We start from the raw sequence: 18,087 nt of genomic DNA, 5'->3' as shown, positions 1-18,087 counted from the left end.
TCCCGCCATTGTTTCCCTGGGTTTCCTGAGGCATCGGCTGTGCGGGTGGGTTGAGAAACTCCAGGAACTCTGAAAACGTCAGGGAGCCAGCTGCATCCTGGGCCTGGTCTGGCCTCCGCGAGTCCGGGCCCTCTGTTGCTCCGACCTCCACCTGCTGTACCTGCTCAGCTGTGATGTGCCAACCAGACTGTGCCCCAGGAGACTCATCACTAAATAGGCCCGCCGGGGTGTGTGTCTCTGGGATGATGGATGTGGTGGGAGAAAGCAGTGCCGCAAGCCCGACGCTCTCAATGTTTAGGGCCTCGTCCATGGTGTGGGGCTGCTCAGCGACAGGAGGGTTGTCCCTGGCCATTTCTGGTGGTGGTGGTGGACTTCGAACCCTCTGTGCGTCCTGGTCCGCTGATTGGGTTGGGGCGGATAGGGCTGCCCGCTGATCGGGCACCCTCTGTTGTGAGGCCCCGGGTGAGGTGGCGGCAGATTCCTGTCTCCGTCTGGAGGCAGACAGCCCTGGTCGTTCGGCATCACGTCCTAGGGAAGAGAATGAGACGGGTTATTTCGATTTGCTCGGCAGGCCGCTGGACGGTCCCAGTGGGCAGGGTTTGTGAAGGGACAGAGGATGGGGGAGGTGTCCCAGTGGGCAGGGTGTGTGAAGGGACAGAGGATGGGTGAGGGGTGAGTGTTTGTCAAGGAGGGTTGTCTCACTTGCTGCAGTTCCGCCAACCTCGCATTGCGCGATATCGCGGGTGGCAGACCCCCCAACAAGGTCCAGTGCCCTCTGTTCAAAGGTGCTGAGGGGGTGCAGGTTGGGCGAACCCCCTCCAGTCTTGTGCCGCTCACGGTGGTTATGAGCGGCCTTGGCCTGTTGGGGGAGGGAACATAGGTAGATCATTACAAAACGGTAGGTATCAGCAGTCCGTTCAGATACTGGCACAGTTTGGGGGGGGCAAGTTGTCATAAGACGATTGCATCTCTCCTCGGGGCCAGAGCGCTGGGTCTGTGACAACTTTGTGAACCACCCTCAAATAACTCTGCCCCAATCCCTCTCCCCCCCCCCCCCTCCCGTGCCCGGGGGGGGGGGGGGGTGCTTAAGTTAAGGGGGAGGGATGGTTGTGACTAGGGGGCACCCTCATGGCACTTACCCTGGCAGACCTGGTGAGGTCGTGTAGCTTCTTCCTACAGTGCTCTGCTGAGCGAGGGGTCTGCCCCACAGCACTGACGGCAGCAGCCACGTCACGCCAGGCCTGGCGTACCGCGCTGGCAGGTTGGCGATGCCCTCTCCGCGGGCGGATGATGCCCCTCCTCTGCTCCACGGCATCGAGCAGCGCCTCGACGTCAGCATCTACAAAGCGAGGAGCAGCTCTCCTCGGCTCCAACATCCTGCCCGACAGATTCTGTGGTCGCCCGCGCCTTTTTACGGCGTCGGGCGGCGTCACATGGGCGTGTTCGTGTCGTCGTCGCGTTCCGTCGTCATCACGCACGTAATTGACGCGGCCGCGCTACTAGCCCATTTCCAGGAAGTGAATCCGTTGGGAAATGAAGCCTTCGCGACCGTCGTAAAACGGTCCCGATTTTTACGACGGTTTTGCGACTTTCCGCGGGTGCGGAGAATTTCGCCCGTGGTGCTCTGACCCGTCGTCCATTCGATGGGCGAGGATGGTCCGACCCCGTAGGGGGAAGCATCGCACGCTAACAACAGCAGCTTGGTTGGGCCAAAATGAGTTAATAGACGGGACGACGACAGTTGTTTCTTCACCACCCCGAAAGCTGTTTCCTGGGACCACTCTCAACTTTGACCTTTCTTCGCAGATGGCGGAAGGGGCCATGATTGTGGTGAGATTTGCAATAAATTTTCCATAGTAATTCACAAGGCCTAAAAACAAGTGTAATTCAATTGGTCCGATTGGCGCTGGGGCCTGACAAATGGTGTGTACTTTGTCTCCATAGGGTTCCACCCATGGCAGTCGACCCGATCACCAAGGTAGGTAACCTCGGTTGTGTTGAATACGCATATTTCCCTGCGGAGGCAGACCCCTGCTTCCTCAAAGCACTGGAGAACTGCGGCCAAATTTGTCAGATGCCCCCAGTCTGATGAACCGATGTTCAGGACGATGTCGAGGTACAGTGCCACTCTCGGAAGTTCTTGCAGGATGTTTTCCATTAGCCGCTGGAAAATTGCACAAGTGGAGGAAACTCCAAAGGGAAGCTGGGAGTACTCATATAGTCCTCTGTGTGTATTGATGGTAACAACTTCATTGAATCGGGGCCAGAGGCAGCTGCAGGTATCCATGGCTCATATCCAATTTGGAAAAGGTGAGACCACTGCTGAGCTTGGCATATAGATCCTCTATGCGAGGGACAGGGCAATGATCTAGGCAAGAGTTACAGTTGACCATCATTTTGTAATCTCAGCAGAGTCAGATGGAGCCATCAGGCTTCATCACCAGCACGACCTGTGCTGCCCAGTCAGAGAACTGGACAGGGTGTATTATTTTCAACCCTTCAAGTCGGTCTAGTTCTGTGCCCACTTTGGAATGTAGTGCGACAGGACAGGCTGGGCATTTTAGTCAATGCTGACGTGGGCTATCGCCCCTCTGATGATGCCTAACCTCTCTTGGAACACGGTGGGAAATCTGGCCAGGACACCCCCAGGTCCATGCGGTTCCATTTGGCAAACTCTTTGCAAGTCCAATCGAAGGTGGCACAGCCAGCCATGACCCAGTAAACCCGGGCCATTGCCGTCTCCGCCCACGAATGGGAGGTTCACCGTCTGTTGATTGTGCTCTACCGTGGCACCAACAATATAGGTAAAAAAACAGGCTGAGGTCCTACAATCAGAATTTAGGAAGTTAGGAGATAAGTTAAAAGGTAGGACCTTAAAGGTAGTAATATCAGGATTGCTACCAGTGCCACGAAACAGTCAGAGTAGAAATTTAAGAACAGTCAGAATGAATATGTGGCTTGAGAGATGGTGCAGGAGGGAGGGGTTCAGATTTTTGGGACATTGGAACCGGTTCTGGGGGTGGTGGGACCATTACAAATCGAATGGTCTACACCTGGGCAGGACTGGAACCAATGTACTAGGGTGTGCTTTTGCTAACACTGTTTGGGAGGTTTTAAACTAATGTGGCAGGGGGATGGGAACCAGATTAGGAAGTTAGAGGTCAGTAAAGAGGCAGCAACTAAAGCCAGTAAGGTACTAGATAATAAACTCAATGTGACTAAGGGGAAGAGATGATGATCACAAAGGGACAGGTGGTCTGAGGTGCATTTGTTTTAATGCGAGAAGTGTAGCAGGTAAGGCAGATGAACTTAGGGCTTGGATTAGTACCTGGGAATATGATGTTATTGGTATTACTGAGACTTGGCTGAGGGAAGGGCAAGACTGGCAACTAAATATCCCAGGGTATAGATGCTTCAGGAGGGATAGAGAGGGAGGTAAAATGGGTGAAGGAGTTGCATTACTGGTCAGAGATGATATCACAGCTGTGATTAAGGAGGGCACGATGGAGGATTCGAACACTGAGGCAATATGGATGGAGCTAAGAAATAGGAAGGGTGCAGTAACATTGTTGGGACTTTACTATAAGCCGCCCAAAAGCGAGCGTCAAGTTGATGTACAAATATGTAGACAGATTATAGAACAATGTCGGAGCAATAGGGTGGTTGTGATGGGAGATTTTAACTTCCCCAACATTGAATGGGACTCGTGTAGTGTTGGAGGCGTAGATGGAGCAGAGTTTGTAAGGAGCATCCAGGAGAGTTTTTTTTAGAGCAGTATGTAAATAGTCCAACTCGGGAAGGGGCCATACTGGATCTGGTATTGGGGAATGATCCCGGCCAGGTGGTTGACGTTTGAGTCGGTGATTACTTTGGGAATAGCGATCACAATTCCGTAAGTTTTAGAATACCCATGGACAAAGACGAGAGTGGTCCTAAAGGAAGAGTGCTAAATTGGGGAAAGGCCAACTATAACAAAATTCGGTAGGAGCTCGGGAATGTGGATTGGGAGCAGCTGTTTAAGGGCAAATCCACATTTGAAATGTGGGAGTCCGCAGCCACCACGCCGGGTTTCCACACGGCTGGGGCCACAAGTCCCCCTCGCCATCGGGAACCCCGCCCATCGGGGGTGGAGCATCGGGGGACGGGCCTTCAGGTGACGTGCTGAGGCCATCCCAACAGCATGTGGCACGCGCCGTAATGACGCCGTTTCAGAGGGGCGTAGCATGCGAAACCAGCGCCAAACAGGCACCGCCCCCGATTTTGTCATCAAAAGAGAATGGAGAATCCAGCCCCAGATATTCATCAGTCTTTGTTTAGTGGAGAACTTGTTGATATTAGTTTTTGACTAAACCAATGATTGCTTATTTATTGTAAAGTGGCAGCAGGATTCTGGATTTTATATTTAATATTTCTCTGTATAGTTCCTTCTCAGCCCTCCTTTCAAGGACACTGAAAGACCAGTGTTCAAGTAATTTGGATGCCAATGTGAAGCTGATTACAGAGACTGAGAGTTGCATTGGGAGGCTGGAGTACGAGAGCAGGGAGACACAAATATTGGAATGTAACTTTGTGAGCTAGATAGCCAATTTCTGAGTCACATAACACTGGATCTTAGTTTGTGCACCTCTACCCAATAATCTCTGAAGAATACCCTTGACCGTACTACAGTGATTTCCCACCACCACCCTGTTCATCCTCATGCTTAGGTTTGGTTCATTTTGTGGCTGATTCTGTTATACAAGCTCATCTTTGCATTGCCTGTCTGCCTTGTCCTGGTGAGAGAACAGGTCCTGAGGCAGTAATTTGACCAGGTATTCAGCCAGCAGAAAGAGATTGTCCAATCTCAAGACCTGCTAGGAATAGCTGAGGTCAGATCAAGTCCATTTCAGAAGAACAGGTTTAGGTCAAAGTTAAGGAAGGAAATTGGCTCCACGTCCTTGTCAGTTGCATCAAGGTTCATAAAGGATTCTGCCAACTTCCTCAGGTGAACATTGCGTGAACATGTGACTATTTAGAGATCTGAAAACAGCAATAAATACGGCATCAACATCCTTCCAGATGTTGAGTTCAGTATTTGTAATTTCTGTCCATAAATCCTTTTAACCAAACTCAGAGGTTTAGGCAGGTCAATGATTATTACTCTTTTTGTTTTCAATCACCGTACTCCAAGTTCCAGTTCACCGGCAACATATCCAGTTCCCTTGTTTATACCTCTACCTCTGAATCCTCATGGGACTGCCTGCCCCTAATTTATTCCTAGATAGGTGAGTACAAGTCTGAATAACAGCACAGTCCATTTCTAACGGACGGCCAGACAGGTGCAAACTTGATTACAAAGTCATTGCAACCCTCTGAGGAAGTTACCCTCCCTTCCATGCCAACCTATTCCCATAGCCCCAAAGATAAACGGCAAAGAGTTTTACTCCCAGAAGTTGAGTCTTCCTCCGTGATATGAGATATTCCAGATCCGTTCAAAGCTTCCTTGGACTACCACACCTCGTATTATCACTGCCAAAAATCCAGCGATCATAATTCCCATCTGGAACACATCAGTCCACACCACAGCTTTCAGGCCACCCTAAAAACAAAAGAGGTAGTGAACACAATTACTGCAATATTCACGGTCCTTTGCTGCGGGTGCAAATACCGTTGTGGGTACAAGACCTCAGGAGACGACCATAATGGGATTTGCAATGAGGGGACACAGTTTGAGATATTCCCCGTCATCCTGCTGATGGCGTAGTCAGGCTCACGCCTTGATTTGCATGAATTTAAATCACTTTAAATGTAATTAAATGGCCTTATGCCATGGACGGCACAGTAGCACAATGGCTAGCCCTGGTGCTTCACAGTGCCAAAGCTTGATTCCTGGCTTGGGTCACTGTCTGTGCGAGTCTGCACTTTCTTCCCATGTCTGCGTGGGTTTCCTCCGGTTGCTCCGGTTTCCTCCCATAGTCCCGAAAGACGTGCTGTTAGATCATTTGTACATTCTGAATTCACCCTCTGTCTACCTGAACAGGCGCCGGAATGTGGCGACTAGGGGCTTTTCACAGTAACTCCATTGCAGTGTTTATGTAAGCCTACTTGTGACAATAAAGATTATTATTCCTACTTCCAGAAACACTGAAGGTTCAACACTGGGATAATTGGAGGTAGAAGGTTGGCAGAGGAGGAAGAGAAGGATCAGGTCAGGATTTTCTTTATACAGCTGGGACAATTGCAAACAATATTATTGCAACCATAGCATCAATGGGGCTTCGGGCTCTTATCTGGAAGTCCATTAGGCACTTGATTTGTATGTCAGAACTCGAAAAATTACTGAGTGAGCAAAATTTAATAAAAGAAAGAAAAAGCCGGGTGAATAAATTGACTAATTTATTATTAGTTCTGTGAAGTCACGCGGAGAATTGTGACTATGGATCCTCAGAGATGAATGAATACATGATTGTATTGTGGTTGGTGTCTTTGACTAAACTACCACATCTTTTGAACCGAAGGAAGATTTAAATCTCACAAATTCATATAGCGTAACAGACCGAGCTTCGGAAGCAAAACAGAGTAATTGTTCATGGGGATTGTGATATCTCTTGAAGAATAATAAGGGAAGCCATTCTATATGCCAGACAAATTGGAGAGAGCCCAGTGAAGTAAAAGTCTGTGAAATTGGGAAAAAAACCATCAACCGCCATCTTGGGATGCTGTTCATGTGGCTGGAACACCTAACACAAGTGGGAAGAATGCCCAGCAGGGGAGCTGAGTGTCACAACTGTGGGAAGTTTGGACATTTTAAAATTGTCTGCAGATTCAAAGTGCCTATAGCTAATAGGAAGAAAGAGATAACAATGAAACCAAGTAAAATCCAAGAAGTGGAAGTGCCACAAAGAAAATAACCTTCTAAGCTGAAGTTAACAAAACAGAAAATAATTATCAGAGTATTAAATTAGAAGCTGATAATCAATCCACAGAAATCAAGCTAGATACTGGGGTAGGTGTTTCAGTATTATCTGATGACGTTAAATGGCTTAAATATACCACATCACAGCCATCCTCTACCAAGTTGCAGGAGGGACTTGGCAACACAAAGATAAAGAAAGAGTGGAACCCCTGTATACAATAAATGGGATCCTCCCATACCCAGCGGTGGGTCAGAGAATCCCGCCCCAGGAGTCATCATTACTGAGTAGAAAACACTTTTGCAGCTGAGGCACAATTACAAGGGGTGCGATTCTCCGCTCCCCAGGCCGGGTGGGAGAATCGTGGGAGGGCCGCTCTGGCAGTCCCCCGCGATTCTCCCAACCCCCCCCCAAAATGGCGTGTCGTGTTTTGCGGCACGCCGCTCGGAGAATCGCTGGTCGCCGTTTTTCACAGCGACCCGCGATTCTCTGGCCCAGATGGGCCGAGCGGCCTGACATTCCCGACCTATTCACGCCAGCAGCAACCACACCTAGTCGCTGCCGGCGTGAACATCACGCAAAAGGTAAGTTTGTGGCCTGTGGGGGACGGAGAGGGGATTGAGCACCACAGCCGTGCTCGGGAGGGGACTGGCTCGCGATTGGTGCCCACCGATCGTCGGGCCGGCGTCTCTAAGAGACACACTCTTTCCCCTCTGCCACCCCACAAGATCAAGCCACCACGTCTTGCGGGGCAGCGGAGGGGAAGACGGCAACCGTGCATGCGCGGGTTGGCTCCGGCCAACCTGTGCATGCGCGGCTGAGGTCACTAAGGCGCCACCGGCCGCGTCATTATCGGCGCGCCGCCTTGACGCCAGCATCAAGGCCCGGCGGCCGAGTTCCCCGCAACGCTGCTCCTAGCCCCCTGGGGGGGGGGGAGAATAGGGGGCGAGGAGTGGCCTCCGATGCCGTCGTGAAATACTCCAGGTTTCATGCCGGCGTCGGCCGTTGCGGAGAATTGCGCCCAAGGTCTGAAGCACCTGGAATTGGTTGCTTCAATCAAGATAAATGCCCCAAAATACTCCCACACCACACCATAATATACCGACATACTTTTATGGTCCACCTGCACCAAGCCCATGCACAACAGGGATATACCAATGTAACCAGTGTAAACTTACCAGAGTACAGTAAAAGGTGCAGACAAGACCTGTTGCAACAAGTACGCCCCAGAGATCAAGTCCAGTTACTGATAAAAATAAGGGTTGTTCCAACTTAGTGCAAAAAATAATTTTCTTTCACACAGTAATAGTTTTACCTCATTAAATTAAATATCATTATAAAATAATACATTAATTTGTCTTTTTGCCAGAGGCAGAGAGGAAGTTGGGGATAGTTAATGCAAATGAGTAGAGTAGGAGGCAAACAATAGTGTAAAATGTGGGAAAAGATAGGAAAAGAGAGTGATATACAGAGTTAGATGGAGACAGAACAGAGAGACAAGTAAAAAAAATTGTGAGAGACACAATAAAAGTCAAAGTAACAAGACACAGTGAGGGAGAGGCATATAGAAAGTTCAGGGTAGAGTGTGATATAGAGACAGGTCCAAAACAGGTCGAATATGGGGCTGTTTAGCACAGGGCTAAATCTTTGGCTTTGAAAGCAGACCAAGCAGGCCAGCAGCACGGTTCGATTCCCGTAACAGCCTTCCCGAACAGGCGCCGGAATGTGGCGACTAGGGGCTTTTCACAGTAACTTCATTTGAAGCCTACTCGTGACAATAAGCGATTTTCATTTTCATTTCATATTCTTTATCCATTGATCAGAAAACCGAGCACATCCAAAAGCCAAACATTGTTTTGAAGGTCTGTGCAGTTAACTTGTATATTAATGAAATATTATATTGAAGGTGTAAAAAGTGTCGACAGATAAGAAGTAAAGTCACCATTGTCCCAGATGTCCCTAGGCTGCTTTTCCTTTTGAGGGGGAGAGCTGACTGGTGGTGATTTAACCTGAGGATCACCACACCTCAGGCGAGGGGCAAGGTTGAGAAGGCGGAGCCTTCATGAATAACCTCAGCCGGTTTGGGAATTGAACCCGTCCTGTTAGCCTTGCTCTTCATCACAAACCAGATGTTCGGTCACCTGAGCTAAACCAATCTTCAGACCTCACTGAATCTTCCCACCCACCAGTGTGATGTCACAAGCTTTCCTCACCTTGTACCAGGGTGGACAAGGGGACTGTTCCCCCTGGCCAGCTCCCAAGTGGGGGAGGTTCAAGGCTTTTTTGGGTGGGGATGAGGGAGGATGGCTTGGGGCCTCCTTCAGGATGGGAGTCACAGCTGGTGTGTGTTAACCTGAAGCCTGCATGATGGAACCATCAATTCAGTGAACACGTGTAGTTGGATCTGAACAGAGGCTTTAATACACTTACAATAGAGACAGCCTATTCGTCATTGAACTTCAGGTGAAATGGCAGGCTGGCTCTAAGGCACTGATCTTTATACATCGGTCCCAGGGGTAGGAGTCCTGGGCGGAGCCAAGGGAGGAGCCCAGTACAAACTCTCGCGTACTCCCAGAGCGACTCCCCCTGGTGGTCGGATAGTGCAACTGCACTTACAATGGGTAGATAACGAACATATATACATGGAGTGATATTGGCAACTATATATAGTGTGAATCACATTCACCACACTGCAGACTATATATTTTAAAAGGTTCGCAGAGCACTGTGTCAGTCTGAATGCTGTGTTGTCAGCAAATGAAAATGAGTGCTGAGTTACTCAGCTGTTAGTGACATGTGAGTATGGGGCATCTGTGAATGTGGAGTTCATGAGGTGGGTGTGGTGAGGCTGAAGGAGACCAGCCTAATGGACTTGTTGGATGAAATCGCAAAAGAAAAGGCAGGATGGGGACCTCTAGCAGTGTTAAGTGTAAAAGCCTGATAGCAATGAGATCTCGGTATGAGGCAGCCTGAGTAATAATGGTGCCTATTAGTCTTGCCTGTCCCTGTTTTGAAGAGTAATTGCACCCTCTAACATTCTTGAGATTCATGCTCATCACACTAATTGGCCATCATGAGTTAACCATTGACAATATCAGCTGCCCACATTCTCAAAGTCAAGGATATAGGCGAAAACTTTTCAAGGATAAAACATTGGGTGCTAATGTTTTAAAACACTATTATAAATTGTGGAGGTGGAAATGTTACCAGAACCACTTGAGGCAGCCCAGGCAGGATTGGTGATCATGCTGGAGGATCTCCTGCCAACTTGTGGGTAAATTGCAGCTGGCCTCTCCTCACCAGCATCCAGTAATTGAGTGAGAGACCCCTCCTAAGATCTGGGAGCTGGTCTTCTCACTGCCAGCCTCCTGGCTTGAATGATGTCAAGTGCTGTGGAATTGTTTAAATGCAATGCCCCCTTGATCGAAGTGCCCAGGTGACCTCCCGGGCGAGTGATTGAGACGCTTTACACCTCAGCTGTGGTGTTTTTCACATGACGGAAGACTTTTCCGACTTTGACGATTGTGATCTGGGATTGCATCGTCAGGGTCAATAGGATTTGCACCGAAAATTACACTTTGCCATTTCTTTGGAAAATGTTGACCTTGATCTAACCTAGGCTTTGGCTATTGAACAAGGCCCAGGCTTACTGTACATATGCTAGTTCTGAAAACCAAAAATATCTGACTGTCAAAATGCAATCAGCCCCAAGGGTTTCAGATAAAAGATCTCGACCTCTGGAGACTGTTCGAAACAAACAAAGAGAAAGAAAAATAGAGCAAGAGGGAATATAACAAAGGCAAGAAGTGTTGAGAGAAAAAGAAGAGTAGACAACATGGACAGGAAAAGGCAGAGAAAATTGCAAAGCAGCAGAGAGGCCGATAATGTAAACTTTGATCCCTGACTATCAGTTGTTAGCTTGTTGCTTTAGCTGCAATGAGATAGGCAGGTAGCTGGGTGCCCAGCTGTGCACAAAGAGCACAGCAATGCTCTTTTACAAAGCACAGCATGGTAGCATTGTGGATAGCACAATCGCTTCACAGCTCCAGGGTCCCAGGTTCGATTCCGGCTTGGATCACTGTCTGTGCGGAGTCTGCACATCCTCCCCGTGTGTGCGTGGTTTTCCTCTGGGTGCTTCGGTTTCCTCCCACAGTCCAAAGATGTGCAGGTTAGGTGGATTGGCCATGATAAAACTGCCCTTAGTGTCCAAAATTGCCCTTAGTGTTGGGTGGGGTTACTGGGTTATGGGGATAGGGTGGAGTTGTTGACCTTGGGTAGGGTGCTCTTTCCAAGAGCCGGTGCAGACTCCATGGGCTGAATGGCCTCCTTCTGCACTGTAAATTCTATGAAATGCAGCTGTGACACTCAGAGCCTGGACATGAGCTGTCTTTGTTCTGGTTTAAATAAATGATGGCAGCATTCACTTAGATTGTGTTCTCACGAATCCTCTGAGCACAATGGGAAGGATAACAGCTGAAGCAAAGGTTACTGAGATGAAACAGAATCTTATTTATTGTCCTTTATCTTATCCTCAGTCTTATCTCCATTCGTAAGAAATGTATCAGGTGGAATGTTCTCTTTTGATTTGCAGAATGTGGCAGGAGGTGGGAAAATGTGGGAAAAGCCCAACGCCAGCTTCCTTCACCGTATTGTGAGAAACAGAACAAAATGCAAGGGGCAGGTCCCACAATCTGATTGAGCCCGTCCCACCAGCAACTTAGCTTTTAGAAGATCGGGGAACCGTTTTCAAAGGGTGCCCCATACAAAAAAAAATTTAAAATGGACATCCTCCCCAAGCAACACATTATCCAAACGCCCCATCCCCCTCCCCCCATACCGAACACCACCAACCACTGAACAACCTCCCACAACAAAAAACACCTCCCTCCCCCATGCCGTAACAGCTCCATTAGAACCCTCAACATTTCCCTCCCCCTCCATGGAACTCTCCCCCTCCTCGCCCCATGGAACATCTTCCTGGCACTGTTCCTGGGAGGTGTCAGGGAATGCTAGGAGTAGGGCTTGGAAGTGCTGGGGGCAGTGCCTGGGCATGACGCCCTCTCCCCTGAGCGAAGCATTCATCTGAATGCCTCTGGCTGGTTCAGCTAATCAGGTGCACATCGTGGGAGACCTGTCGTGTTTCAATAGGCATGCCCCCACGCCAATGTGAATGGATAATCTAACGAGGGGGACTATTTGTCACAGAGGCTTGACAAACATATTTAAATGTATTCTAATGGGGATCTCGATATAGAACGCTGGAATTCCTGTTATATCATTGACACGGGGCGAGGACAATCGTGCAAAATCCTGCCAGTGTAAATCACGTTTTGGGACCTATGAGATTCTCCTCGCCCACCGCTGATCCCATCCCCATGGAAATGGGCTGGGAAAATACCTGCAATAAATTATTAAACGGAATCATATAACTGGTGTTCTGTGAAATTGTATAATAATGAGCTAAGTTAAAAAACAATTGAGAGAAAGGCACAGACTTTAAAGAGATAGAATTGTTTCACATCAGAGCGAGTGTGTAGGAATGTGGATTGCCAGTAATTACAAAGAGAATGGGAGGTGCTGGAGGAGGAGGTACCAACATCTGACATCTGAGATTTCATGCAGAGAGATGACAATCATGGGCTTCAACTCTGACCTGGCAATTGGGAATGGACAAGTGGGAGTCAGTGGGTTTGTGAGACCCAATGCCTTTCCTTATTTAATGGTCCTATTCAGTCTCCTCCAAGTACCACTTTCCCCATAAGAGAAAGTAACTGATTAAGATAGAATGAAGATGGATGTAAAATAAATGAATAGAGGCTGTTTCTGCTCAGGACAGCAGCATAGAGGGACAGCTCGCAGCGTGGAGATGATAATGCTCTCACCCTTTTAAGTGTGGCCTCAATATTTATTTGTTTCTGTGGACAGATAGAACCCAGTTCTGCACTATGTTGTAGGGTGTGTGTAGAGGTTTGTGATGATCTTGTCACAAGAGTTGACATACTCCCCATCCCCAGTTGGGACATTGATTCCAAAGGTGGAAACAATAGTAAATGAAGTAGAGTAAAGCCGAAGCTTGATTGGACAGTAATTGGTTTTCAGATGCTTTTGGAATCCTGATATTATTTACCGGTATACTTGTACTTACCCTGGTTTAACGCTAATGCAGGGGCATATATGACAATCCCCGTGTACAACACCTGTAAAAAGAGATTCAGTTTCATTAATCAAAACCATATCTGATATTAAATCATTGACCTCATACACTTGATTACATTAATGAGATCTCACCCGATTGTGCCTTTCCTGTTGGCCAGAATGGTGGGATCCAGAGCCAGATTCTGCGCTTGGAACCTCATACATTATATACAGGTAAGTTCCCCTCTGGGTCAACTAGTGGGCTGGCAGCTGATTCATCCACCTGCCGTCAGCTGGTAGATTCAATGTTCCCAGTGCCATATCTAAATACCAGTCCTGCATACACACATCACTCCCTCCAGTCCACCTTTCTTCATCAGACCATGCAGGATGTGAGCAAACCAGAGGAAAAAGTCTAGCAGCCTCTAGAAGAAACCTGTCCAACGATTTAACCACCTTCCACTTGAGCCCATGCCCCAATTGGACTCCGACCCACCTCATCTGGAATCTTTGTGCATCTCCTTCCAGTAAAGTATATGGTCTCCCTTTGATCCCCCTGTTTGTGAGATTTTCGTGCTGCCTTGTCGGGGTCCACGCCTCGATCTTCCCTCTGCCTTCCACTGTTCATTGTTTTCTTCATCCGCCTCCTTGCCATTCTGCCTGCTATCGTGACATCTCACCCTTCCCCTCCACCTTGCACAGCCCTCTGTCCACACTGTCCCCCTTGCCTTCGTCAGGCCATCTCTGTCCCAACTTCATCCCCACCCCCAACAACCAACCCCCCTTGGCCCCGCCTGATCTTGAACCCTACTCCTGGTTGATCTTTGGAACTGTGACACAGTGACTGCATGGGTCCCACAGCACAGACCTGCCCAGTTAGACACTGGTGTGTGGCACCAGGGGGGCAGATGCCCCTGCGCTCCCCAACCCCAGGTGCAGTACTGATCTGAGACGGTGACACAAGAGGATCCATGGGTTGAAGAACAAAGTGCTGCCCAAGAAGACCAGCTTGACATGGAGATGGAGGGCAGGCGCAAGTCTTTCCCAACAGAGTGGTTAACAGGAGCAGCAGAGCAATATCGGAGAAAGGTTGTTGCACTCACCTCAAAGACTCTCCTGAACTGAGGGCTGCCTTGCGCAAGTCACACTTCAGCAAATGGGACTGACCTAATCTCACGCCAGTGGGACAGTAGGTTGAGAGGCCTGACGGGATGCCGGCAGGATGCTGTTTAATGAGCATTCATGAGATGAAAATGAATGTAAATGGTTTTCACGTCACCAGCCAGCGAGAAGACTGGCCAGCCATTAACCCGCCATTGGGAGAATTACAGCGATTGTTTGCCGGCGAGTTTCCGACCTTTTGGCTTCCACTGGATTTTCTGCTCCCGTCCGCCACCAAACCGACTGTGGGTAGAATGGGAGAATTCCAGCTGAAGATCGAAGTTTCACTCCTTAATTTTTCTCTTCAGTTGCTGATTGGAAGATGTTCACTGAACTTACCCATCTCTTGATAGCTTGACCAAGTGCCCAGTCTTGTGAATGAGCTTAGACAATATCAGCAGGCTATTAGACTGGCACAGGCAGAATTGAAACCTTGGTTGGTTTGTCCCTCACTAACCCACTAACAGACAAATTAAAATGTAAAGTATTTTGAATATATGGATAAGTGCGGAGTGAGCTCTAATCTGATACTCACTGTTTGAATGATGTAGAAAGTGGTCCCAATGTATCGAGCTGATTTGTTGAACCTCATACTTAAATACTGGAAAGACAAGAAAACAATTAGTGTTGAGTTAATTACATTTACAATGATCATATTGGGGAGGGAGATTCAGGAATGGTAGGTTATTTGATTGAATGTTGTTTTGTCCACATTTGGCCATTGGTAATATAAGAGCATTTGATCTGCTGATATAACTACCTTTTCTGTCAAATGCAATACATTTCTGATTCATGCGAATAACGAATCTTGACTTTTAACCCAGACACAGATGTGGGGTATGCGGAAGCTCACTATTGACTCTAATCTCTGCCTGCCTAATGGGAAGGTAGGGAATGCATGACGTATGAAAGTGGTGCTGAGTGAGACTCACCTCTCAACAAAAGCTGCAAGCACAAGCCACACACACTTTGAGATTACGGAGATAGTGCAGGCTGAATATCAATGGGTAGGAGGTGAAGACGTGATCATGGAGACCAGGAAGAGCAAGCAAATATTGCCTTGCTTGACATCCTCTTTGAGTAATGTAGCAGTGTGGGGGCACTGAGCAACCTTGTCAGGTTGTTGTTGTTATTCAGTTGCAGTGGAAATAAAAGTGTTAGTTCGGAATCTGTCACCTGTCTGCTAAATGTCTGGGCCCCCCCTTGGCAGATTCAGCAGTTGACCCTTATTCTGAAAGGAGGTTGGTGCAGAAAGTTGAGGGCCGTGGCGATCTTCCCTGCTTTAGGCAATATCATCGCCAACATAGAGCTTGGATGTAATCGGCTTGGTGCTGACACTCAGCTTGTCAAATTGCTTGGATTTGGGTTGCTCTAAATGCACTCCAATTGTCCTGTGAAATGGTATGCGACTCAGAGTTTGCAACAAGATAGCTTAGTACTCCTGAGCTGAAATATACAATTGTTTTGCAAAATCAAATTGATCCATTTGCATTCTACTTATTGGACGGCGCCGGATTCTCCAAGCCCCAATAAATCTCTGTTCCTCTTGGCTGGGATTCATGTGGGTGAGAATTGGTGTAGGTATTTCCCAGCGTGGCACTGATGCAGTGGACCTTGCGATTGGCCAAGGAGGTAACTCTCTAAGGGTGTTTCCCCCAAAGTCCATCGGAGGACCACCGCACCCGCCCGCCCCCCCCCCCCCCCCCCCCCCACCCCCTACTGCATGATGATTTGTTGAACTCAGCCTGCGGCTGCCCTGGTTTGGGGGGGGGGGGGGGGGTATGATCCTTCACTAAGGGGGGGCCTCATGGACGGCCAGGCAAGTGATTGGGCGGCACCGATTCGCGGGCGCGCGCCATCTCGGGGGGACCTACTTCTTGCATACTTCTTCAATAAAATCGAGTTGCATTTCTTCAAGTATTGGAAGCCTGTCTCTCTCAGTACTGCAGTAAACGCAGTCCTCGCACACCCAGCTTACCCATTACATCATGATACCAGTGATTCATGCTCTAGTTTGACGGACTTACCTTGAGATAGTCTGCCTTTGACCAGCGATAAGCCATCCATTAACATGGACAGCGTCCGCCCTCCCCCGCAGCTCCGCATCGCCGTGCTAACTGGAAGATTTTAGAATCATAGAATCATAGAATTTACAGTGCAGGAGGAGGGCATTCGGCCCATCGAGTCTGCACTGGCTCTTGGAAAGAGCACCCTACCCAAGGTCAACACCTCCACCCTATCCCCATAATCCAGTAACCCCACCCAACACTAAGGGCAATTTTGGACACTAAGGGCAATTTATCATGGCCAATCCACCTAACCTGCACATCTTTGGACTGTGGGAGGAAACCGGAGCACCCGGAGGAAACCCACGCCCACACGGGGAGGATGTGCAGACTCCGCACAGGCAGTGACCCAAGCCGGAATCGAACCTGGGACCCTGGAGCTGTGAAGCGATTGTGCTATCCACAATGCTACTGTGCTGCCCCAAGCAGAAGTGGGTAGCACGGTAGCATGGTGGTTAGCATCAATGCTTCACAGCTCCAGGGTCCCAGGTTCAATTCCCGGCTGGGTCACTGTCTGTGCGGAGTCTGCACGTCCTCCCCGTGTGTGCGTGGGTTTCCTCCGGGTGCTCCGGTTTCCTCCCACAGTCCAAAGATGTGCGGGTTAGGTGGATTGGCCATGCTAAATTGCCCGTAGTGTCCTAAAAAGTAAGGTTAAGGGGTGGGGGGTTGTTGGGTTACAGGTATAGGGTGGATACGTGGGTTTGAGTAGGGTGATCATGGCTCGGCACAACATCGAGGGCCGAAGGGCCTGTTCTGTGCTGTACTGTTCTATGTTCTATGTTCTAAGTTCCAGCTGTATCTTGAAGCCGCCGACCTTGAAGCTGCATCTGATGCCAGGAAGATTGCTCTCTTCCTCTCTAAAGCCAGGGACCATGCTATCCACATTTTTAACTCCCTTACCTTTGCTGAAGGCGAGGATAAGACCAAGTTCAAAACAGTCCTGCTGAATTCCACAGCCACTGTGACATCGAAGTCAATGAGAGCTTTGAACACTATGTGTTCCAGCAGAGGCTTCAGGGTAAGGATGAACTTTTTCAGTCCTTTTTAACCCATCTCCGCATCCTCGCGCAGTCCTGAAACTACGGTTCTACTTCCAATTCCATGATCCGCGACCAGATCGTTTTCGGGGTCCACTCCGATCCCCTTCGCCAGCAACACCTTAAAGTTAAGCAGCTCACCCTCACCATCGCCATCGAGACCTGCGTCCTACATGACCACGCTACTAACCGGTACTCCCATATCAAGGTGGCAGAGACGGCGCGGCAAGGCCCCCACGATGCGGAGCGGGTACAGGCCGTAAAACAGCTCCAGGGCCTGAGTCTGGATGAGGGCGGCTATTTCGCGTGCTTTTCCCGGGCTCATGTGCATGCACGCCACGACTAAGGGGACAGCGAGGCCGACGACTGAACTGGTCATTTGACTGCACTGCGCATGCGCAGTGGCGCACGGTGCGTCCTGACGTCGGAGCCATGACGTGCAACAACTGTGGCTCTGCCCATTTAAAGCAGCAATGTCCCGTGAAATCTCGACGCTGTCTGTGTGTGGCAAGCTTGGCCACTACGCAGCCCTGTGCAGATCTGCTCAACTGCCCAACACACAGCGATCCCAGATGCAGCGCAGGAACGTCCGGTCAGTACAGCAACCCGTTGCAGACTCTGACTCCGACATGGTTCCAGATCCCGACACCGAGGGCCTCACATCCCCATTCCGGGTGGGCATCATCACCAAGCATACGATGCTTTCAGCAAAGAAGGTGAAACAACTCCCAGTGATGAGCATTGATCTGGACGATGAGTGGTGTGCCACCTTTACGGTCAACAAGGCTCGCATAC

At 49.2% G+C, this 18,087-nt stretch overlaps 1 protein-coding gene across 1 annotated transcript in view; it reads right to left on the bottom strand.

Annotated features, from left to right (window-relative positions):
- slc5a8l (solute carrier family 5 member 8, like) overlaps nt 1-18,087 on the bottom strand; it is a 142,666-nt gene that overhangs the window by 83,374 nt on the left and 41,205 nt on the right. Inside the window, exons 3-6 of the mRNA XM_038820980.1 lie at nt 14,725-14,790; nt 13,039-13,090; nt 8,072-8,139; nt 5,424-5,578 (exon numbers count right to left, since the gene is read on the bottom strand). Coding sequence (XP_038676908.1) covers nt 5,424-5,578; nt 8,072-8,139; nt 13,039-13,090; nt 14,725-14,790 — 341 coding nt within the window. The remainder of the gene's footprint in view (nt 1-5,423; nt 5,579-8,071; nt 8,140-13,038; nt 13,091-14,724; nt 14,791-18,087) is intronic.

Source organism: Scyliorhinus canicula, chromosome 15, assembly GCF_902713615.1.
Source record: "Scyliorhinus canicula chromosome 15, sScyCan1.1, whole genome shotgun sequence".
In the NCBI taxonomy this organism is placed as follows: domain Eukaryota; kingdom Metazoa; phylum Chordata; class Chondrichthyes; order Carcharhiniformes; family Scyliorhinidae; genus Scyliorhinus; species Scyliorhinus canicula.
The sequence above is the reverse complement of the archived record's forward strand: the minus strand, read 5'-3'. Positions and strand labels throughout refer to the sequence as shown.